Source organism: Diadema antillarum, unplaced genomic scaffold (genome assembly GCF_040938485.1).
Source record: "Diadema antillarum isolate AM-2024a unplaced genomic scaffold, OU_Dant_1.0 seq00001046_RagTag, whole genome shotgun sequence".
Classification (NCBI taxonomy): Eukaryota; Metazoa; Echinodermata; class Echinoidea; order Diadematoida; family Diadematidae; genus Diadema; species Diadema antillarum.
The window spans coordinates 31,494-55,900 of NW_027271877.1; the positions used below are offsets into that span (position 1 = coordinate 31,494).

Below are 24,407 nucleotides of genomic sequence, written 5' to 3' on the forward strand. Positions count from 1 at the left end.
TACTGTAGCATGCATGTGTGCACCGCACGCGTCGATGCTACAGTCCCCCGTGACTACGGTACTAGAGTCACAGCTGTACTACGTATTTGAGTGCTTGTACTCGCAGTCGAGCCGCTCGCTACGTCGCTTGTCGTACGCTGGCATAGCAAGCTATGTAGCAGAGGCTTTGGATGAAAGCAGTGAATGTGTACTACAGTAAAGTAACCTGCTGCGGAGCGCGAATTTAAGAACCCGCGAATACGTTTTCGAGCCGCTCAGCGCGAAAAATTAATCGCGCGAAAATATTGACGTTTACAGTATATGGTTTGCTGTTGTAATGAAAATGTACAGCATCAGTGACAAGATATTCACTTTTGAAAGTACACAATCCAAAATGAAATTGAAATTTTTCCAATCTCGTTTTAGAAAACTTTAATGGAAGTGGAATTTGTCTCACAGAGTTGTGTGGCAGAATGCAACCAGAAGAAACCAGGCATGACTAGAAAACCAGGGTGATTAATCTTGAAGATCAGTGTGGGTTTTATTTTTCATTGAACTTCTTCTCTTAAAGTAAAAAAACACAACACACTACATCACTTCCATCATGGTCCATTTTGAAACAATAAAAGGAAATCGACAATGCTGACAGGGTCTTCCCTTTCCCCACACATAGTGAAATAAACAGGAAAGACGACTAAACACTGCGCCAAACCGATCGATGTGGAATGGGCCGGCCACATTTTTTAGAGGAGAAAATCTTACACCCCCGTTTCGAGGTATAATAAAGAGACTGCTTGACTGCGAACAGTGACCACTTATGGTTTGGCTCTTAGTGATGAGACGTACACAGTACCAATACCAGTTTCTTGTTCTTGACCGAGTCAGATGATCTCTTCCAGCTGATCTCTTCCAGCTGTGTGTGTTGTCTTGAAACAAGACTACATTGTATGTAGAGTGAGTCTGGATTATACCACTTGCGTATATATATATGTGCAATATGTATTCATGGCTCAGTCATCTTTTGTATTATACCAAGGGATATTATTACCAATCCAAGTCCAAGATAAGGTCCCCTCAGAAGGCAAAATTTCATCTTCGCTCAATATTGACATATTTGGTATCATTTTGAAGCTTATGAGTTGAAGTTTTGATTTCCATGGAGGAAAAAATGATTTTATGTAAATTTATGCAAATTTCAAAGGCTTCATTTGCATAAATGTAAAACACAGCGTTACGTATGGGACATTTATACAAATTCATATTTATTCAAAGGAAAGCAAATTATATTTGATTAATGTGTGGACAGAAGAAGTTCATCAAATAGTTTAACTTGGTATGAAAATTTAGGGTTTATGCAAATGAAATGCAAATTAGCTCGTGTCCTATCATGAGATGTCCCATACGTAACAAAATGAGGTCTTTTTTTAGGTTTTTTCTGAAATTGCTAAGGTTATTTGAATGCCCTTTTGGAAAGTTCTAATTTATTGTTTAGAGAAATTAAATACCATAGAAAAAAGAAAAAACAGCAAAAGAAATATTTTTTATTAGACATTGAAATAATGTTACGTATGGGACAAATGCGTTTCGTATGGGACATCCTCATATATATTGCATGTGAATGCATGTAGGTAGCTGGGAAGGTCTCTCAGTACACAAATGGTCAATCATCCTGAAGAAAGCATCCCAACTTTGTAGCTACTTTTTGAGTTATAGACACTTGAAACAATACATGTACTTGACTGAACAATTTTCAGAAAGGGGATGGGGAAGATGGCAAAATACACAATGAAAATCAGCATAAAGGGATGGTATAGTTTTTGTAGAAATGGGGATTCAGTTTTCAACATTTAATGAGATGACTGGAAACCAATAGTATGAATTACTAAAGAGCATACAATTCTAAGACTAGGGGAATTCAAAGTTAATTTGATGGAGATCCAATTTGAAATGGTTGTGATATCAAAAAAAGAAAATAAAGTAAAATGATTTTTTTTTTAATTGCAAGTGATACACAAATTGTCCTTATTCAGTTTTCAGTAGTAGCCACAACAAAATTCATGGGTATACATACTGAGATGTGACTCAAATCAATGACCTGACTGCTAGACAGACATCATACATCTACTCGATTACTGGAATTCTATGCAGCAGGTATTGCTTATCTATTAAAATTAATATTTCTTGTGTCAAGTTGTTTTTCATTGAAACTAAATGGCAAACTGCCCTTCATCAATGGAAGTAAACACTTTAAACTATTCAATTTTTCAGTAGTAACTATCCTGATAAAAATAGGGCATACATACATGTACTCAGGTTGGTCATAAAAAATATAGAATATGATTGAATATGATTATGATGGTAGATATTTGGGGGATATTGTTCCCTTGACAATCTGGATCAGTATTTGAGTAATTTCAACTGATTCCACCTCAATAATTATGCAAAAATTTGTTTATGGGTATTTTGCAAAATTATTTTGCAAAATACCCATAAACATGGTTCTCCACACACTAAACGAATGGGGGACAAAGGGCATACATACTCAGGTTGGTCATAAAGATATAAAAATATGATTGAATATGACTATGATGGTGAATATTTGGGGAATACTGTTTCCTTGACAATCTGGATCGTATTTGAGTACAGTCAAACTCGGATACCTCGAATTCGTCGGGACTGAAGAAAATGGTTCGACGTACGCGAATTTCGAGGTACGCGTACGTCGAATTTTCTTCGACTTATCCGATGTTTATCGATGTTCGACGTTTATCGATGTTCAACATGGTGTCTGTTATAGTGCCTACTGATTGTTTGCATGCTTGTCAATTTGAATTGAATCAACTTTTATATGAATGAATTGAGTGAAAATCGGAAATGAAATCAAAATTTCAGAAATAAAGATTTTGGTGGCCCGATCGCGCCACCAAAAAAAAAAAAAATCGGATGTTTGCCTTTACTTTTGAAAATGAACAACGGTAACAATCGGCTACGTAAGATGCTAAAATAAATGTCAGGGGTTTGCGTTTAATTGTGGAAATGAATGACGGTAATATTCGACTCGGTATGATACTAAAATAAATGTCGGATGTTTGCTCATACTTTTGGAAATGAATAACGATAAGACTCAGCTCCGTATGGTGCTAATGTTAGATATTTGATTTTGCGTTCGGAAATGAATAAGGATAACATTCGGCTCCGGAAGATGCTGAAATAAATGTCGAATTTTTGCTATGACGTTCGGAAATGAAAAACAATAACATTCAACTCCGTACGATGGTTAAATAAATGTCGGATGTTTCCTTATACTTTCGAAAGTATATAGCAATAGCATTCGGCTCCGGAAGATGCTAAAATAGATGTCAGATGATCGTTTTTATGTTCGGAAGAAAATAGCAGTAATATTCTGCTCCATCATGTCCATATGATGCTAAAATAACTGTCTGATGTTTGCTTTTGAATTTCGAAATGAATAACAGCAACATTCAACTGCGTTTAATGGTAAAATTAATGTTTGATGTTTGCTTTGACGTTCGGAAAAGAGTAACAATAATATTCAACTCCTGACAATGATGAAATAAATGCTGGATGTTTGCTTTTACGTTCGAAAGTAAATTGCAATAACATTTAGCTCCGGAAGATGCTAAAATAAATGTCGAATGTTTGCTTTGATGTTCTGAAGTGAATAACAATAATATTCAACTCCGTATGCTGATAAAATAAATGCCGGATGTGTGCTTTTACGTTAGAAAGTAAATGTCAATAGCATTCAGCTCCGGAAGATGCTAAAATACATGTCGAATGATTGCTTTTACGTTTGGCATGTTTGGAAGTGAACAGCAGTAACATTCTGCCCCATACGATGATAAAAAAATATTGGATATTTGCTACGGTACATTTCGATATAAATATCAGTAACATTCAGCTATACGTTTCATAGTCCAAAATGTCTGATGTCTGCCTTGACGTTAAAAAATGAAAAACAGTAACATTCGGCTCCGTGCGATGATAAAATAATTGTCAGATGATTCATTTCACTTTCGGAAGTGGACAGCAGTAACATTCGGCTCCGTTCGATAATGAAATAAATGTCGGATGTTTGAAATGAATAACGGTAATATTCTGCTCCGTACGATGCAAAAATAAATAACAGATTGTTGCTTTAACATTTGCATGATTAATGGTATTAATCCGCTCAGTTAGATGCTAAAACAAATAGCGGATGTTTGCTTTCACGTTTGGAAATGGATTAGGATAGTATTCAGCTCCGTAAGATTCTAAAATGAATGTCGGTTGTTTGCTTTTACATTTAAAAATGAATAACGGTAACTTTCGGCTTTTTACAATGCTAAAACAAATGTCGGATGCTAACAAATGTCAGCAAATGCTCCCATTTTCTCATTTCAAACGTAAGTTTTGACGTCCTCAATATAATGGGCATCAACTTTTTAAATAATCTCTACGCCTATTAACAATTGTCAAATCTTTAAACACAGAGTAAGATGATTGAATTTTCTATTCATTTGTTTTAGACATGGGCATCGGTATCACTTCAATAATGCTTAATATTAATTTGTCTATGTTTAGTAGGACCGATTTAGTTTTTCTAATGTTTTTCCTGATTTTTTTTTTCTTTTTTTTTGTTACCAGATTTTACTTTCGACCACCAGAAAATAAAAATCAATGATATTGGTGGCCCGATAAAACTTAGTGCGGAGCCCTGTGTATTCTATTCTTCATTGTGATCGGCCTATACTTCCAGATTTTCATATAAATCGCATTGCTGGAAAAAAAAAAACGTTTCAGTGCTTGCGTTCTCGGGGAAGTAAACTTCGTGAAAGGCAAAAAAATATATAGTTTTAAAAAAGGCACTACGAGGGAGATTGATGTTTTGACAGTGGAGCGTGATTAATGGCAAAGATATAACTGTCAACGTAAGCAGGTGCGCCCCGACGGTTGAGAAATCTACGCGCACGGTATGACTGTCTCGATCAAAAATCAAAACACAGTGGTTAAAGAAAAGCAAATGATGGGGCAGCGCGTAGTGCTATCGTAAAGCACTCCATTGGCACGGGGTGCTATGTGCATACCATGTACGTGTGTTGGTAGGTGTTGGGGATTTTCCTTGTCAGCTGTGTATATAGTATCGGGTATTTCTTCTTGGGCGCGCAATTGTTCTGGTCTCAGAATATTTACAATCGAGTGTGAAAACATTTGTGACATGTCTTCGCTGTCCACGCGCGCTTAATCGGAGATGCTGAGTGATGTTTGCAATTTCGATCCGAGCAACATGCTAGGAAAAACAATAAGTTAATTAAGATCGGGACATTAGATTTCCCTTCGAGGTAACCGAACTTCGAGTTATCTTTTTCGAGCTACGCGAATTTTAATACACGGAAACTCCATCGGAACAATCGGGACTTTCATTTTGCCCCCGAGGTAAGTGATATTCGGCTTATCCGACGTCGAGGTATCCGAGTTTGACTGTAGTTTCAACTGATTTTACTTCAACTGTATGCAAAATACCCATAAACATGGTTCTCCACACACTAAATGAATGGGGGACAAAGTGTCCCATACGTAACTGTCCCATACGCAACACGTCATGTCTGTCTTTAATTAGAACCTGTAATTAGAGCTTTTTGCCTAATGACATGAAACTTACCTGTGATAATCTTGAGTGTTGTGACTTTCATCACAGTGAGTTACAAGTTGTAGAATGAAATACTTTCAGAGAGTTTTGAGGTTGAAAAAAATGTTCAAAAAAACAAAATTTTTCTGGTCCCATACGTAACGGCACATATTTTCTCTTCTAGAATGTAATTGTCAAGGTCATTTTTCTCAATTTTTTACATGATTATACTTCTTCTAGATATCAATCACCATGGTAAAGTTCAATATGATCAAAGGCCAATAACACTATTTTTCAGGTCATAAAAGTCTCTGAATGTCCCATACGTAACGCGCGTGTTATCTTGGACTTGCCCTGTAATGAAACATGGAAAAAATGTGTTGATAACTCATAGTCCCCCCCGCCCCCACACACACACATAAATACATTTACATTGAATGCTCGGTTTGTTTTATGCTGATAATGGCAGCATCAGAATTATCTGAGTAGATCCCCCCCAAAAAAAAAATAAAAAAAAAAATAAAAAAAAATAAAAGAAAATGAATTAATTAAAAAAAAATAAACAAAATAAAAGAAAAGAAATAATATAAATAAATAAAATGAATAAATAGATAACATTCTCATGTCATATACTGAGGTTTATTTGACCTATGCAGTGCATTCCAGTATTTGCCTGAAATGAACATGAAGAACTGGATTTGATTACTAACTTGATAACTAGTAACTGTTATATTACTACAAATCTGTTACAATCAAGTGCCTTCGGAAGAAATGTATCTAAGGGTTGATAGGTTGTATACAAAACTTTCTTCTTGACCCGTAATTACTTCTTTGAATATATGTACAACTTGCACATTTTTTGTGTTTATACAATGTAGAAAATGCCTTGGACCATTGATGATAGCACAAACCCTGGTATCAAAGAAAGCACAGGCAAAAAGATGTCTTTAATAGCCACGTTGTATCCAAATAAATTGATATTGCCAGAAAATCAAGAAATGCATGATTAGCCTCCACAAGATCGTGGTGTTCTCAGAATTTGATGTTTTCTTTGCTCCCCCAAACTTACATTGTACGTACTTCGTATTTATGTTTATAATTTATATGAATCATATTGCATTCTATACATTTATAGTGCTCAGTTAACTGTACCCCCCCCCCAAAAAAAAAAAGAAAGAAAGAAAGAAAGAAAGAAAGCAAGAAAAGATTGTGCTCCATATTTCACATATGCTGTGGAGATCACAGGAGGTAATTTCAGATGCCATGGTAACATGCTGTGTAAAAGTGAAATATTTCATATTTGAATAGTTTTCTACTAGACTTTTGAATATGTTCAGAATTACTCAAGATACAGAGTGCATCAGCTTTTGATATTTGAACAATTAGAAATTAGAAATTGTTAATTTCAATTTTCAAAAAGAATCTTGAAAAGTTCTTATGTTCTTTTTGAGCTTGTTGTTGCAACAATTGTACTAGCATATCGTCGCTGGGGCGACAAGACCTCGTATGTACAAAATGTCAAATGTTCAGGAGAGCAAAAAAACATGGCGGCCAGAGCACTATAGCGAATGGGATAGCCTTTCCTTTGAAATACCATGGAGGCTCCATTTTTCAAGTAAGACAATTAGGATTTGGACAGGACATTATTTGACTATTGATCCAAAGAAGCCATTTTCACCAAAATTGCAGATACATGTACAAGGTCTTGTCACCCCAGCGACGATATGTAAAATGCATTTGTCAGTATCATACTGGACATGAGCTATAGATGAAATGCTAGTACAGGCAAGACAGTCAGGAGCAACAGTGTGTATCAGCAGATATACATACAATGTACATACGTGTCCTTGTAGTGTATACTACATGTATATCAATTTCATATCATCATACTGTTTAATGTAATGTAGGGGTACATGTAGAACAATTTCTGGGAGTTGTACATTCATAGAGCTCAAAGGAAGAAGAGCTGCGATATAGGAGTGCTGCAGCACGACAGTGTGTGCAATTCCATACAAGAAACGTCACGTGGACACATTTCATGTGACCTGTTTATTTATGCAGACATACGTGTACCTGCATGTACTGTATACAGTATGTGTCAACATAATACATTTCCATGGTAGCATCCACTGCCACAGAATATGGCTGGCACAGAATGAGATAGCTACACTGTACTGTGCCTTGAGACCAAATTTTTATCGTGTTTAAAACTTTATCTGTGAGATAAAACAACAAACAACAACATAAAAAGCCCTCACTTTAGTCACAACCCTTTGCGTGTCGGATGTCCTCTCGAAAACAGGAAACTCGGGAGCTACTGCGGGGTCAGAAACGGTGACGTTAGTCGGCTCCGACAATGCCAAGTGATGATTCCCAAGCTTGTCCTTACCCAGCATGCATTGCAACACTTGATTAGTTTAATTACCCATATGTGCCAGTGATACTATAACCTTGGTTCCCTTTTTTTCAGGAGTGATATAAATCGCACTTGAAACTTTAGCTCGAGTGCACTCTGGGCTGAGGCAGCCAGCTAGGGAATTATCGTGTCACTGTGGAACAAAGTGCTCAAGAATTTATTTTCAATATAGAGGAATACTTTGGATATATTCTTGATTGTACGCAGGATTTTTGTTGTAGTTGTTGTTGCGGAAAGAAAGCTTTGTCCACCTGTTTCGGGCTAGCCTTGTCAGTGCTTTGATTGACTTTAAAATAAATAGAGGGTTTAAACAGGTCGGGAGATGGCACCACGAAACACAGACCTGGTCCTGACAAGTAATGACAATACTCGCTACTGCTTCTACTTCAAAGTGAGTTTTGCAACCTTTGCAACCTTTTCACCGAATGCTGGCCAGCTTTGCTCCTCCGTTGATGGATTAACTTTTTTTTTTTCTCAGCTTGCACCACCAGAATGATTACCTGTCAGACTTTGATAATACTTTAACCAATCAAGTTTCAGAAACAATATTTCAGTTTGCCATTATATCTTTTTAATCATAAATTTTACTATTCATTGTTGTATTCATTGTTCATTGGTAAGAAAAAAATCTCTTTCTTCTGTGTCCTGTGTTGTTAATGTATAATTGTTTAAGTTGCAGAAGTTTCCTCAAGCATTTTTAGCTAAATTGTGAGTTAGTTTTAAATTGGCAACAGACTATAACAAGATAGAAAGATCCTGTCTCCCTCTCTCAAATTGGTAATATTTTTCATTTCTATTTGACTTGTACAGAGTTACTTCATTTTACTTCATTCAACCATGCAGTTAAAGCTTTTCCAGTATACACTGTAAGATATGTGATGAAATTCAGAGTTGCCAATTTGATGATGGCAAGAAGATAACTCTTGCAGTAGTGTTCCCCTCAGCCCTTGATGGGTTAACAGTGACAAAATATGTATTTGGGCCTCTCTTACGAGCTTTGAACAGGTGCCACACTGTGAACCCTCTCACTGTGAACACCAACTTCTCAAACTTCCACTATCATCGCGTTCAGATAGGTTGCCGACGGTAGTGACATGTACTTAAGGTCTATGCATGCTGCTGGTGTCAGTTTTGGCATGCCCGATACAGTATCTTGTACCATAGACCTAGTGAAAAAGAAGGAATCTACCTGGAATTTTAACCTACAATACCACATGTACTACATTGACACTACCAACTGATCTGAAGCTATTAAAGTCGTGGCAGGGATACGAAAGAATTATCCTCTAAATTACTACACTCTTTCAGCAAAAAAAAAAAGCAGAGCAAAACGAAGCGAAAAACAAAATTTTCATCAAATTTATGTTTTCTATTGATGTGCTGTCATTTCCTTTCTTATCTACTATTACTATTACTATTATTATTTATAGTGCGCTTTTCCCACAAGGCCCAAAGCGCTTACAATCAATTCAAAACATGTACGACAGTATTATAATTGGATAAATGTTACAGCTACGAACTTGTTGCTACTGAAAAGATGTGTTTTCAAGGCTTTTTTGAACACACTGACTGATGGAGACTGTCTCACGGTAAGTGGTAAATTGTTCCAGTGCTTTGAAGCAGACACAGTAAATGTCCTATCACTGGCTAAGGTGCGAGTAACAGAATATGTGAGACGAAGCGGATCACTAGATGACCTCAAATTTCTAGTAGGTGTATATAAAGTCAAACAGGCGTCTAGATATTTCGGAGCTTGATCGTTAAGGATTTTATAAACAAACAAAACTAATTTGAAAATTATCCGTTGCTTCAAAGGAAGCCAGTGCAACGACTTCAGAAGTAGCTGAGATGGGTAGTCCCTAGAAACCTGAAACACTAATCGGGCTGCCCAATTTTGAAGTCGCTGCACACGATCCAGTTGAGTTGAAGGAATGGAAGAGAGAAGCCCGTTACAATAATCTATACGGGATAGAACTAAAGAGCGCACTGCGTTATGACATGCAGATTGATCAATAAATCTCCTAATTCTAGCAATATTTCTTCTCCCTCCTCCTCCCCCCCCCCCCCCCCTCCCCCTTTTTTTGATCGATCATAATGACTTATACAGGGCTGGCTCAAAAAGGCTGTGGAACCGGAGGCAGACTCCAAAAAGAAGAACTTCCTCAACAGGCATTCGTCCAGCTGGAAGAAACGCTACGTGGTGTTGCTACGGGAGACGGATGATGGGCAGGATGCAGCCACAGTCCTCATCTTCGACAAGGAGGTCGGCACAAACTTTGACAAACCCAAGAGTAAGTGAAAGTCATCATTAAGGTCAAGAGGACTTTCAATACATGTTATTTTTTTATATACCAAAACTCTAATGCAAGACCTGGTACTGTAGAAATTGTATGCTATGTGCCATCGCCTGCCTCACGATCCACAAAGTACCCCGGTTCGATTCCAAGTCCCACTGAGCAATGTTGTGTGTAATCATAACGTCCCCTCGAGCAAGAGGCAAAACACTCTGTCCCTTGGATAGGACATAAAATGGAGGTCCCATGTGTGAGAAAATCACAACTCATTCACGTACAAAAAGATCCCACTTCATTTATTCATCACAAAGCGCAGGGTGTTTAACCCGGTGATGTGGTCTTGCCTAACATCCAGCTAGACCCCATGGGGATAGGTGAAGACCAGCTATTGCAGCTGAATATGAGCTATCTAGCCATCTTCTCAGATGGAAATGAAACAAACATATTTTCGCAAATATGTTATTTTATCTATTGGGACTCGAGAAACAGTGTCAGTACTGGTTGAATTCATGATCAAGAATCATTGATGGAATGAGAAAGAAATATTATCCCTTTTGAAGAGAACATTTCACAATTTCCCACCTCTACAGAGATGATAATACATTTACAGTGCATGTTGTGTCATGGGAAGCAATATTTCCACGAGTTGTTCAATTCGTGAACAGATCTGTCAACCTGCAAAAAAATTCAACAAAATAAGAATCAGCACAAAATATGGTGCATTTAATACAATATCCCATATGTCATGTAAAAAGTGCGGACTTGCTGCAAGACTTGAGTTAGGCTAGTCCATTCACATTTATATGGCACAGTTGATACTTTTGTATACCTCCAATGGCCAATCTCAGTCACTGAATGGTATAGACTTGGTTGAAGTTCTGACAGAGGGATAAATTGATAATGGTAATAAGATTGGGTGGCCAAATTTTGTGATATACAGCTGTACGGTACTTGAAAATATTGCTCTTGCTAGTACAATATCTTCTGATATCCAATTCAATGCCATCTGATTTTTATGCCCAAATATGGCAAGTCTGTATCCTGTTTTGCCTTTTCAATGTGGGGCACATCCTTATTGCACTACATTGTATGAATCGACAAAAAAATTGCAACATTTGGTGTAATTTCTAATACTGCAATCTCGATGTGCCAGTGTGTGTGAAGTATACATGGCAATGTGCAATGTATGCTCAGTGTATGTTAACTCTTTCAAACATATCGCTCATCGTGCCAAGCAGATTGCAACCAGATTGTATCTGAGTGCAGCATAGAAGGACAGAACATGACCTGAATCCAATAATGTCGTATTCATGGGTTCAAAGAAAAACAAGGTCATCCTTGGACAAGGTGTTCTTAGGGATGGCATAGTTTTAGATGGGGCTTCAGGTTTCCTACTTTTTTTGAGAGATAATGAGAAACCACCCCTATAAGAATCAAAGAGCATACTATTCTAAGAGGAATTGAAAGTTTATTTGATGAATATCAGTTTTGAAATGGCCGAGATATCCAAAACCAAGAGGTCATGATAAAAGGTGGGGCCCACCTTCTATTAGCATCACTCTGTTTGACTTTGTTTTTGGATATCTGGGCCATTTTAAATCCCAATTTTCATCCATCAATAAACTTTAAATTCATCACAAAGAATTGTATGCTCGTTCACATTTCACAAGTGATTTCTAATTATCTCGCAGAAAGTTTAAAAGATTTGAATCCCCCATCTCAACCAAAACTATACCATCCCTTTAAAGTTGACCAATAGTGTCCCTCTTAGTAAGCCAAGGTGTAAAAATGGGTTCTTAGCAATGCTGGGGGCTGGGATGTAATGAAAATGACAGGACACTCGTACAGCAGTGATAAGTAATGATATTAGGCTGCGCTGAGTAAATTATGCCCTTTTGTGAATACCATTAGGAGATGGTACTTAGAGCTCGCAAGGAAAATAAAACAATATTCAGAGGACATTATTGCTTTCTTTGTTTAATTTCTTACGGCAATTTCACATAATGTCTCAGTTGGTGAGGGAGTGTATCACCAGTAGATGAATTCTATCACCAAAAGCAAACTCATTTTCCACACAGTTGCCTTGTTATACCACCCAGGTATCTCACATACTTGTACACTGTAATTGCTTTATCGCAGAACTTTGGAAATTTCTTTGTGAGGCATAAACATTTTTCAGGTGAGTAAAAAAATATATGTTACATGATATGTCTCCAAGAGAACCAAGGAGATAATATGTCATTTGAGTAAGATTGAAATTCATAATATTTGCAGACAAAGAACATGACACTTGCTATCGATGTTATATTGGACATAACTCCAGCGAGATACCAATTGAATGTGCAGTTTGTACATTTTAAGGCATATCAATGGTCAAAATGTTTAAAGTAGTTTTTTATATTCTGTTGCTTTTGTTTCATTGTCTGTACATGGTGTGGGAAGTCTTACTTTGTCTCTTACAGTCGTCATTACCCTATCACTTGCTGTATGATCCATTGAGCTGTTGTGTGTACATGTCTGCAAAGTTTAGTTATTGACGTGTGCATTGGTGTAGATTAAAATCACTTCTAGGGATTACATGTGAGTTCAGACCAAAAGGGAAAGTTACTGTACATCCAACTATGATGACTTTTAAAGTGTACACTTGCAGGAAATTGATACCAAATCAAAGAGCTCGAATAGAAAGTTACAACCAATTGAATGTGGATAAATCATAAGACATACTATCCAGTGTTTGATTTTGAAGTGCTTTGATAGTCATGTGATTATGGTGTCACATTTACAGGTTTTGTTTTTGTTTTCTTTTGTTGTTGCTCACACGAAGGAAGGATGTTACTTCCATTGTCCTGTTGGGCGTAAAAGAAAAATAATGTCACTGACGTACTATCTTGAGCGGAAAATGGTTTGAACTGCAGCATTTCTTTCTAGAAAGTTGTTGAGCAATGTTATTCCACATGGTTAAAAAAAAAAAACACCCAAAAAATTCAAAGACTGAGCTACAATTGTGTCAAGAAAAAGGAGATAATGTTACTGATGTCTATCATCAACAGAATCCTGTTAAAAGTATGTACAGTGTTCCTTTTATAGAAATTTGTAAAGTTATGTTTTTATAAATGTCAAAATCACACAAAGTGTGAAGACTAGAGTGCTACGCGACCAAGATGGCTCATTTATAGTGCAGGGACCATACAACCAAAAACAAACAAACAAGCAAGCAAACAATGATGGGAAAAAAAATCACATCACCAATATTTTTTTTTCTTTTTTTTTTTTTGGGGGGGGGGCTCCCCACATTTTTCTTTTGTCTGAAAAAAAAAAGTTGGATGGGAAAAAAAAATCAGTATATTTTAAAGGTTCCATCTTTACATTCTTCCCATCTAAGCTTGGGGTACCATTTTGACCCACCCACCCAGATTGGGCGTTCAAGTGCTCTGTGTCTGGATAAGGAACTTCGCAAGTTATTTTCGGACTCGAGTGTCGTATGCTTTGTAGCAGTGGGGTCACGAATACCTCCCCCACTGTAACACTATGTACAGCCATCCCTGATACAGGCTTTGTATTATGATTCTGCCAAAGGCTCCCTGAAAATCCATCTCTTTTTATCCTGACTAAAGAATAAAGTGTGAAAAATTTGGGAGTTACTTTCACTTGTCATGATGTTCAGACTCATGTTAGTGTCTCCCTGATGGCTCTGTCAAACCTTTCTGATTTTGATTTGTGAATGTTGGCAGCCCTGATTATCTTGGTGGTAGGACACTAATGGGTTTTTCTTCAACCCCCAAACATAAACATTTATTCAATGCATCCAGCAACCTAACCCCCTCCCTCCCCCCCCCCCCCCGTACAAATGTGACATGCACTATAAATCAACATGCAATTTTCTATTTCCATTCCTTTCAGTTCACTGTGTTGCAGTCAATCGTAAAAACAGCAATTATGCATATCGTATGTACAGGGCAAGCATCAGAAATAGCATCAATGCATGAAAATGAGGTAATTTCACGCAGACATCAAGTTTGAAAATTATATGCAAAGCAAAAAGATATATATTTTCATGAGTACCGCTTGGGTTTCAGAGGAAAGGAAAGCCATAACTCCAGAATTTTTGGTGAGTGGAAACAGAGTATGTGTAAATAATTCAATATATAAAAATGAATAATATGTGATAGATATTACATGTATGATGAATTAGAGGGAAGCACATTGAATAGGTGCAAACTCCTGCATGAATTTTGAAGTTAATCACTAGTAAATTTTCTACCTGTATACAATATGGTGAGTTCACTTTCTACTGGATCTTTTTTCTTGCCACTTTGTAATACTGCGCTGACCAAGGTTACAATATTGTCATTGTTAATGCACAGTTTAGATGTACGATTCAAAAGAACCAGATGTTTGGTAACAATTTGTGATGACCCAATTAGGATTACAGGTTCAAGAAGTCAAGGTACTAGTAACACAGACCAGGTGTACTTTATCTGTATAGGGTATGCACAGAACTCACCACCTACTCCGGACTGTGTAGCTTATTACACAGTTACAACTAGACTTCTCTAGCCAGTGGAACTGAAGAAATTTACCATTTCCGTCGGAATTATCATCATGCTGTTATGCGATAGTCTTGAGCACACATGTTCCTGAGATACAATGGGAATGTTTTCAGGTGATATTTGCATGTCTTTTGCTGTCCATTTGGTTTCATGTAGTATTATACATAGAAAATGTCATGATATATCGATACTAATGGAACATGATACCTCCTTCAGTGTGCAGTGATTGCAGTAAGTGCCGGTAACTTATTTTGAAGAAGAAATTAGCCGGGTACTTGGGAACATCAACAAATGAGCACTTCAGATCAAAATATAACTGCGGAAGCCATCTTCAGAGTATTTTGAATGGAAACATTATGGATGGGATGGATTACTGATGGCAGATCTTTGATTTCTTCTCAACATTTGATTTCTTGTGTTGAATATTGTAAGTTGCATTACCCTAGGGTATGATGAGTAAAGTGATTGTTACAAATGGTGGATTACCAAGGCAACTTACGTATGCGGATGTTAGGAGGGCTGAATATCAGTGTAGGAAGCGGAGGAGGAGGAGGAGGGAGAGGAGGGAGTTCTATAAGAATCCGCACAGGTTCACAAAGAGGTTGTTTGAGGAAGGGGTTTCAGGAAGTTTAGAGGTGTCGAAGGAAGAGCTCGAGAGGCATCTGAAGGCCACATACTGTGATGGGAGGAGAGAGGAGCCTTTTACTGGGGTGGCAGGGCTATTGAGGCCACAGGAGCCAGAGGTCAGCTTTGACTTGAGTGAGTTGAAGTTGTGGGAGGTTGAAGCCGTGGTTAAAAAGGCCCGAGCTGGTAGTGCAGCTGGGCAGAATGGCTTGTCCTACAAGCTGTTCAAATACTGTCCTCGTGTTCGAAGGGTGCTGTGGCGGATCCTAAGGGTGCTATGGCGGGAGCGGATTGTTCCAGTCAGCTGGTGTGTGGCAGAAGGGGTATATATCCCAAAGGAGAGGGATGCCAAAGGCATTGGCCAGTTTAGGCCGATTTCGCTTCTCAACGTGGATGGTAAGATCCTCTTTAGTGTCTTAGCGAGGTGGTTGTCAGAATTTGTCATGAAGAACAAGTTTGTGGACACCTCTATACAGAAGGCAGGGATCCCGGGTTTCCCTGGGTGCACGGAGCATGTCCAGATGATTTGGGAGTCAATCCAGAGGTGCAAACGTGAGAAGGAGGATGTGGATGTCATCTGGTTGGATCTTTCAAATGCATATGGATCAGTTCCTCACAGGTATCTCAGCTTTGCTCTTGAGTTTTTCTGGGTCCCTAGGGTGATCCGCGAGATGGTGCAGAGCTACTACAGCCAGTTCAGGATGAGATTCACGACCCAGACTTACACAACAGAATGGCAAGCGCTAGAAATTGGCATCCCCATGAGGTGTCCAGTCTCACCGCTGCTGTTTGTCCTTGAGATGGAAGTGTTAACCCGGTGTGTGGCCCCGAGAATTGAAGGGTTGATGCTGGCTGCGGATGTGGTTGTGCCTTCGATTAGGGCTTTCATGGATGATCTCACAATCGTGTCTGGCAACGAGACCCAGGTCAAAGATGGCCTCCATAGGTTAGAGGAGTTGGTGGCCTGGACACGGATGAAGTTCAAGGCCAAGAAGAGCCGCTCAGTGTCAGTGCGGAAGGGGAAGGTGGTCGCAAGGAGATTTCAGATTGGGGGAGAAGATATCCCTCAGGTCACTGAGCAGGGTGTAAAGAGCCTTGGGCGGTGGTATGAGGGCAAGTTGAATGACAGGCACCGAGGAGTTCAGATCTATGAGAAAGTGGTGGAGTGGTTGAAGAGGGTGGACAGGACACTTATCCCTGGGAATGCGAAGGTGTGGTGCTGCCAGTTCGGCTTGCTACCACGGATCATGTGGCAACTGCAGGTGTACGAGGTGGCAGTGTCCAGGGTTGAGAGGATGCAGCAGAAGATGAACTTGTACTACCGTAAGTGGTTAGGCGTTCCAAGAATGCTTACAGATCTGGCATTCTTTTGCAGATCAGGCAGGTTGCAATTGCCTATGACGTCAGTGGTGGAGGAGTTTAAAGCTGGCAAGGTTAGGCTAGTGATGATGATGAGGGAGTCAAAGGACCAGGCAATAGCAGGAGTTAGGCCACCGATCCGCACAGGGAGGAAGTGGAGGGCGGAAGAGGCTGCGGACGAGGCAGTGGCAATGGCAAAGTGGAAGGAGATGCAGGGTGCGGTTCAGGTGGGTTGGAAAGGGGTCGGGTTTCATCAGGGTGTTAGATGGTACAGCAAGCAAGGCAGGAAGGGTAGGAGGGAGTTGGTGGTGGAGGCGGTTAAAGGACAAGTCCACCTTCATAAACATAAGGATTGAGAGAATGTAGCAATATTAGTAGAACACATCATTGAAAGTTTGAGGAAAATCGGACAATCCGTTCAAAAGTTATGAATTTTTGAAGTTTTTGTGCAGTAACCGCTGGATGAAAAGACTACTGCAGTGTGTGAAAAACTTAAATGTCACATGCGTACAACAATATAAGGAAAATATAAAGAGAATTTCACAAAATTTCATCTTATGAAAAAAGTACACATTCCCCCGACTCGTTACCGACAAATGTTATGGGTAATATTATTCCCCCTGCATTTAGAAAGAGGCAAGTCAAGTGCTCTTTTATTATGCGAAAAAAGTGAAAATATGTTGAATTTTTTTTATATTTTCTTTATACTGTTGTACGCATATGACTCACAAGCTGTAGTAGTCTCCTCATCCAGCGGTTCCAAAACAAAAATTTCAAAAATTCATAACTTTTGCATCGATTGTCCAATTTTCCTCAAACTTTCACTGATGTGTTCTACTAATATTGTTGCATTCTCTCAATCGTTATGTTTATGAAGGTGAACTTGTCCTTTAAGGAGAAGGAGGAGGAGTATCGCTTTGCCAAGGCTGTACAGCAGGGAGTGCAGGGAGCATGGACTCGATGGGAAGGGGTGGAGCAGAGGAAGGTGTCATGGAATGACCTTTGGTCAATGTCCTCTGGAGCTGTGCGCTTCATGATCAGTTCCACCTTTGATGTTTTGCCATCTCCAGTAAATCTCCAGAGATGGGGCATTGTGGAGGATGGTGGATGCAGGGTTTGCAACAAGGCGAAGGGCTCACAGAGGACATTTTGTCAGCATGTGGAGGTCTATTACAGGCCTATACATGGAGGCATAACCAGGTGTTGAAGGAGATGGCGGAGGTGGCGAGGGTGGCAGTGGAGGCAAGGAAGAAGAATGGGCCTCCTAGGGTGAGGGGAATCCGGTTTGTGAAGGAGGGGGTGAGATGCAGTGTGAGAAGGAAGGGTCAGAGGGATGATGGTGGGGGGATCTTAGCAGCGGGGGATGATTGGGAGGTGCGGGTGGATGAGGGAAACCGTACAGTGCCAGAGGAGGTGGTAGTAACTGCCCTTCGGCCGGACATGGTGCTGGTGGCTAGGTCTGTGCACAGGTTAGCAATGGTGGAGCTGACTGTGCCATGGGAGACAAGGATGGATGAGGCAAGGGAAATAAAGCTGGATAGGTATGCTGAGTTGAGGGAGGAGTGTGAGAAAAGGGGGTGGAGAGCGGAGGTACATACTGTGGAGGTGGGGTGCAGGGGATATGCTGGACGATCGGTAAGGAGGTGGGTCAGAGGGATGGGAATAGGTGGTAGGGACGGGGAAAGGTGGATCAGGAGAATTTGTGGGGCAGCAGAGACAGGATCTGCATGGATAGTAGGGAAGGCCTGGGGGGTGGTGGGAATAGGGGGGGTGTAGAGAGAGTGTTTCTGGAGTGAGGAGAGGTGATTGATGCCAAGCGTTTTCCTTTTTTTTTGTCTTGTTTTGTGATGTTTTGCTTTGTTTTGTTTTGTTTTGTTTTGTTCTTCTTTGAAATGCCATGGGGGTGCTGTCAAGGGGATCCTAACGCAGCACCGGCCAGCAAGGGGGAGGTGTACAGCACTTAAATGGCTGAAACACTGGTGATCCCTGGTGTGCTGCTGACGACCCATGTCATTTGCGGAGTTAACATCTTTCCGTTTATTATCTTCCTGGGTATGATGAGTAAAGTGATTGTTACAAATGGTGGATTACCAAGGCAACTTACAACACAATACCACATAATTCTGTCTGTCACTTGCACCCGCTGAGTACACAAGACAGAGCAATTCTATGCAAGCATATGCACACACAAAAGCAGCACTTGCCATTTTTATCCTTTTGCTTACCAGAACTGAGTATAACACATAGTACCGTACTTAAAATCTACATAGGAAATTTTCTCCTCTCTGAGACATAACTTGGAAAAAAGATTGAGCTGCACATGAATTCTATTTAGAAAATCTGTGTAGGTACTGCTTTGTTCTTCCATTCATAAATAGCATCATTACTGTGACTACCGTAAAGTTCCGTGTATAAGACGCACCCGTGTATAAGACGCACCCCTACTTTCGGACCTAAAATTTAAAAAAAAAAAAAAAATCCACGCAAATATTGCGTGTGTCATACATATTTTTTCTGCTCAAAATTTCCCTAGAATGCAGCATGTATTTGCTCTATTTTTCGTTTCCTTTTATACTTTCTTTAACGGTATTCATCGGACATCGGCAAAATATGGAAGACGCAAAATGCGAGACTTGTCTTGGTACTCACTTGCTATTGTTTGGCCTTTCAATCATGGTACATGTGTCATGCACATCGTACTCATGAGTGTACAATACGATCTTTGCTGTCATACATGGCAGAGGGTGTCTCGCGTATTGACGCATGTCAGACTGGAAGGTTCATTACGAAAAATAAGAATAACATCAACAAGTGTAGCAGAGGGATCATACGGCGAGACGTACGGTGCGTACGGTAATTACACTCACTGTTGTTTCGCCCGGAGGGATTACCAGTAACATGTGTGTCTCTTGTACCATGCTTGTATGCACAGTGCTAGCCTTTTGCAAAAGGCAGCTCGCTATAATTTCAGCACACGCACACAGAGAGCAATGGACTTGCACACACAGCGCGCAACGGGCAAGCGCGTTACGATCCGATCGCTGTGTGCACGCGAGTCCATTGCAAAAGCCTCTCTGCTGCAGCTGCTGCCTTTGCCAAAGCTAGCTAGCTACAGTGTAGCTATGCTATCCTAGCTGGCCTCGTGGAATGAAGAGCAAACGAACGACACGGATATGCATGCATGCTTCACACATCGTTCATATTTACGGTGACATAGTGTCGATCCTACTCCGTATTTTACAGCTTTTGTCTATGGCCATATTGATACTAGTACATTGATAAGTTTTACGGTATTGGTAATTTAGTAATGATACCTGTACATCGCGTATTCCAGCTACTAGGTTGGCTGTTGGTAGCTTGGTAGACTGACATCGGTAGCATACAGCAGTGCTGTTACAGCTGTTGTCTATGGCCAGATTGATACATCGTTACTGCACAAGGCCGATCGTAAGTTTATCTCGTATTTGCAGCTTTTGTGTGTGTTCCGATTGAAAGATCGCTTATTTATCCTTAAGTTTTAGTGATTGCTTACCTTCCAAACGTCGATGGGCATACATGGCCCCAAGTTGGCCTTATAAAATTGGGTGTACATGACGGATTTTTTTCCGTGATTCGACTGTACCCGTGTATACGACGCACCCCCGATTTTCAATGTTTTCTGACGAAAAAATAGTGCGTCTTATACACGGAACTTTACGGTAGTTTATATTTCTGGTCACTTGTTGTCTATGTTGAATAAAGAAAGAAGCAACAATCATTACTCACAAGTATTTTCAGATTTTTTGCTTTATCTCTCACAGGTGAAAGCAAAAGAGAAACAAATTGAATATTCAGTGGTGTGGTTATCATTGAGGAAAGATTCAGCAATGTTTTAGATTATTAAGTACCATCTTCTATAGTGATGGGGTACTGGATTGCTGCCATGATATATAAAGAGATTATGCTGTAAATAACATTTAATTTTTCTAATATTTTTCTTCTCTTCTTTTTTTTTTCAAAGAAGATCTGTACAAGATCATGAAACTTTTATTGCGCTTCCCACTTAGTCCACTTCCGTCAAGAGAAACTTGTGGTATAGGCCACAATGACAATTTGCAGAATGTTTCGAATCAAAATTATCATCGTCCCTGTTCTCGAGAGTATAAATACACTTGAAAGGATGTCATGTCAGAATGTGGTTTGGAAAAAACAAAAAATACGTGAAGCAAGTAGGACAGGAAAATGCCAAACCAGCACACACACACAAAACGAGAGTGGTTGTCATTGTGAGTGTTTCATCAGTTTGTCATCTGACTTTTAGTTTCTATGTACTGTGCAGGAGGGAGGAAGTTCTTTGATATTTTTTTACAGAGGGAAATTCAGTGCAGATAAATGTTAGTCTGGAAAGAGGAAGGCAGAATTTTCTTAATAACGCAACAATGAAGATATAATAAAAAATCAGATAAAAAATAAGGAAGTTTCGCTAATCTTTCAGGAAACAGTTCTTGAACAGTCAATATATAGGCGAATAGTGAAGTGATGATGTCATCCCTCACAATTTCCCATAAAGTTTTTACATACAAATGGTAACATGTTGAAATTTCCTGTTTTTCATCCAAATGCAATTACGCCCCAGTCTCAAATCCTTCTATCTAACTGATCATTATTCTGAAGTTATTCAACCAGGAACACCGTCATTATACAGTTCAGTTTGATAACAGAAACATGGAATTTTTGTCATATTTTTATACACGATCAATGAAATTATTTGGTAGTGACATCATCAGCTCACTCATTTGCACATTCATATCAACTGTATGAGAAATTTTCTGCAGAAGTACTTGTAAGCAAAACTTCAAAGTTTCATAACTTTCATAATCTTTATCCAACTTTTATTAATTTTTCACTGGTTGTACTCATAAGATTTATCTCTTTCTAATCAGACTAACTTATAACTGGGCTGGAATTCCTCTATAACATTAGATAAACACTGTACACGTACCAGGTACTAGTGTTGAGGCAGTCAGTTGAGTCAAGCAAGTTCAAGAAATCCACAGCCAGATACTTATGAAACCCATGTGCGGATTTTGAGGAACTACAAAGCAACTAAACAGACATTTGAAATAGAGTTATGGGAGAAATTGTAAAACCCTTCTTCAGTTGAAAGATTTTCCTGAATTTTCTATGCAAAGGAATCTTGTACATTTCTATGGAAGAAAACTCCTACACAAAAGTTACTTTATGTAACAGTGGTATAAAAATGCATAGCAAGTTGTGATGTGATACCAGAAAAATTACTCCCTGTTTAAACTGACAAATATCCTAATGAGACTTCAAGGATCCTGTTTGTATGGTTTTACTATTGTATAGTTTTTCAAAGTCATACCGAACACAGAGTAGCATTGTGCATTTATTAGGCCAAAATCAGGTTAGATCTGACCCTATGAAAACAAACAAACAAAAGCAAAAACAACAACAGAGTTACCAGATTTGTGTAAGATGTACCAGTAATTGAAAGTTTTCCACCATGATACTGGGAATCAGAAATACTACTGGTACAGTAGGGATGTACACAGTACATGTAGTGAATCTGTCTTTCCCTCCTTTTTTTTTTTTCCTTCTTTCTTTCTTTTCTGTCTCTCTCTGCTCCGTGTCTCCCTGTCTTCTCCCATCTATTATTCTATCTCTCTCTCCCTTTATTTTTTTAATACTATCTCATGTACATTGTATACAATGTATATACAGTTGAACCTCTCGTATCCGGACAAGTCGGGACCGGGGCTCATCCGGATAAGGGATTTGGCCGGATACGGGAGACTCAATGCTTTATACATGTACATACACAAGTACTGATGTAGCCCATTGTAGTACCACATGTAGTAATGTGTATACTGCAACCTTTTCATTGTTACATTTGGGGATGTTTGGGGATGTTAAAATGTCTGAAGGTAAGCAATTTGGAAGGAAATTTGATGTAATGTATGCTAATCATGTTGGAAGTAATATGTAATTCCTGTGTGTTTGTGTAGGAGTTCTCAAGGAGTTGGGAATCCCCCTTTCCTCCTGTAATTATAGAAAAAAAAATCACGGCGAGATTGTGTCCTTATAATAGAGAGATCCGGATAAAGGGAGGCCGGATAAGAGAGGTTCAACTGTACACAGATTGGTGACACATGTATAGTGCATAACAATGAATGTTTGACCCTACGCAGGAATTGAAACTGGAAGTCATATTTCTGTTTCTTCCACCTACTCAGTTCAGTCCAGCACACATAACATGTATATATACCAATTTCCATCCTGTATTTCGTTTTCTGTTTGCTTGTTGATGGCCCTTTTTCGTTTTCAAGAATTTACAGTGTAATTGTACAACCTTTTATACATTGCAGGCAGGTGGACTGTATACAAAAGTAAACCATCTTGCTTGCCTGCTTCAAAAAGATTAATGGTTAAAAGTGACATGTGCACATAAAAGCATGCACAACTCATGCTATCTTCAAAGACACTTTCAATTAAAACATGCCAATGCTAGGCTGCAATTATAAGTGTCATGCAGCATTCTGCAAAAAGATTGTTTTTGCACAGGAAAACTTGTTCCTACAAGGGGAAAAAAAATCATTTTGAAAACTTGCTGATACATATTATCAAACCAACCCACATCACTTTTATTAAAGGACAAGTTCACCTTCATAAACATAAGGATTGAGAGAATGTAGCAATATTAGTAGAACACATCATTGAAAGTTTGAGGAAAATCAGACAATCCGTTCAAAAGTTATGAATTTTTGAAGTTTTTGTGCAGTACCCGCTGGATGAGAAGACTACTGCAGTGTATGAATAACTTAGATGTCACATGCGTACAACAATATAAGGAAAATATAAAGAGAATTTCTCAAAATTCCATCTTTTGAAAAAAGTACACATTCCCCTGACTCGTTACCGATAAATGTTATGGGTAATATTACTCCCCCTGCCTTTAGAAAGAGGCACGTCAATTGCTCTTTTATTATGCGAAAAAAGTGAAAATATGTTGAATTTTCTTTTATATTTTCTTTATACAGTTGTACGCATATGACTCACAAGCTGTAGTAGTCTCCTCATCCAGCGGTTCCAACACAAAAATTTAAAAAATTAATAACTTTTGCATCGATTGTCCAATTTTCCTCAAACTTTCACTGATGTGTTCTACTAATATTGTTGCATTTTCTCAATCCTTATGTTTATGAAGGTGAACTTGTCCTTTAAGATCTGACAAATGTCACAAAAGAATGTGATTTAATCACACACACAAAACAATCACCATTACTGCTTATCTGGGCCTTGATCTGTACAATGTTGAATCTTGAACCAGTGCATTTCTTGCCTGAAAATGTCAATTTACATTATATTGAGGACGGGGTGGTTTTACTACAACATATAGACACTTGCCCGAGTATACTCAGGACTTGTCGTCAATGGGTTATTAGATTATGAGACTTTATATGCCGAAAATAGCAAAGTCATGTGATCTAAACAGTAATAGGAATATTCATTATCAAAAGCTCTTTCACTCTCATCTGTATTTGTTCAGCATTTTG

General features: G+C 38.9%; 1 protein-coding gene across 1 annotated transcript in view; it reads left to right on the plus strand.

The window, feature by feature from the left end:
- The window catches only part of LOC139743082 (uncharacterized), a 42,354-nt gene that overhangs the window by 3,601 nt on the left and 14,346 nt on the right, over positions 1-24,407 (plus strand). Inside the window, exon 2 of the mRNA XM_071653589.1 lies at positions 10,132-10,315. Coding sequence (XP_071509690.1) covers positions 10,132-10,315 — 184 coding nt within the window. The remainder of the gene's footprint in view (positions 1-10,131; positions 10,316-24,407) is intronic.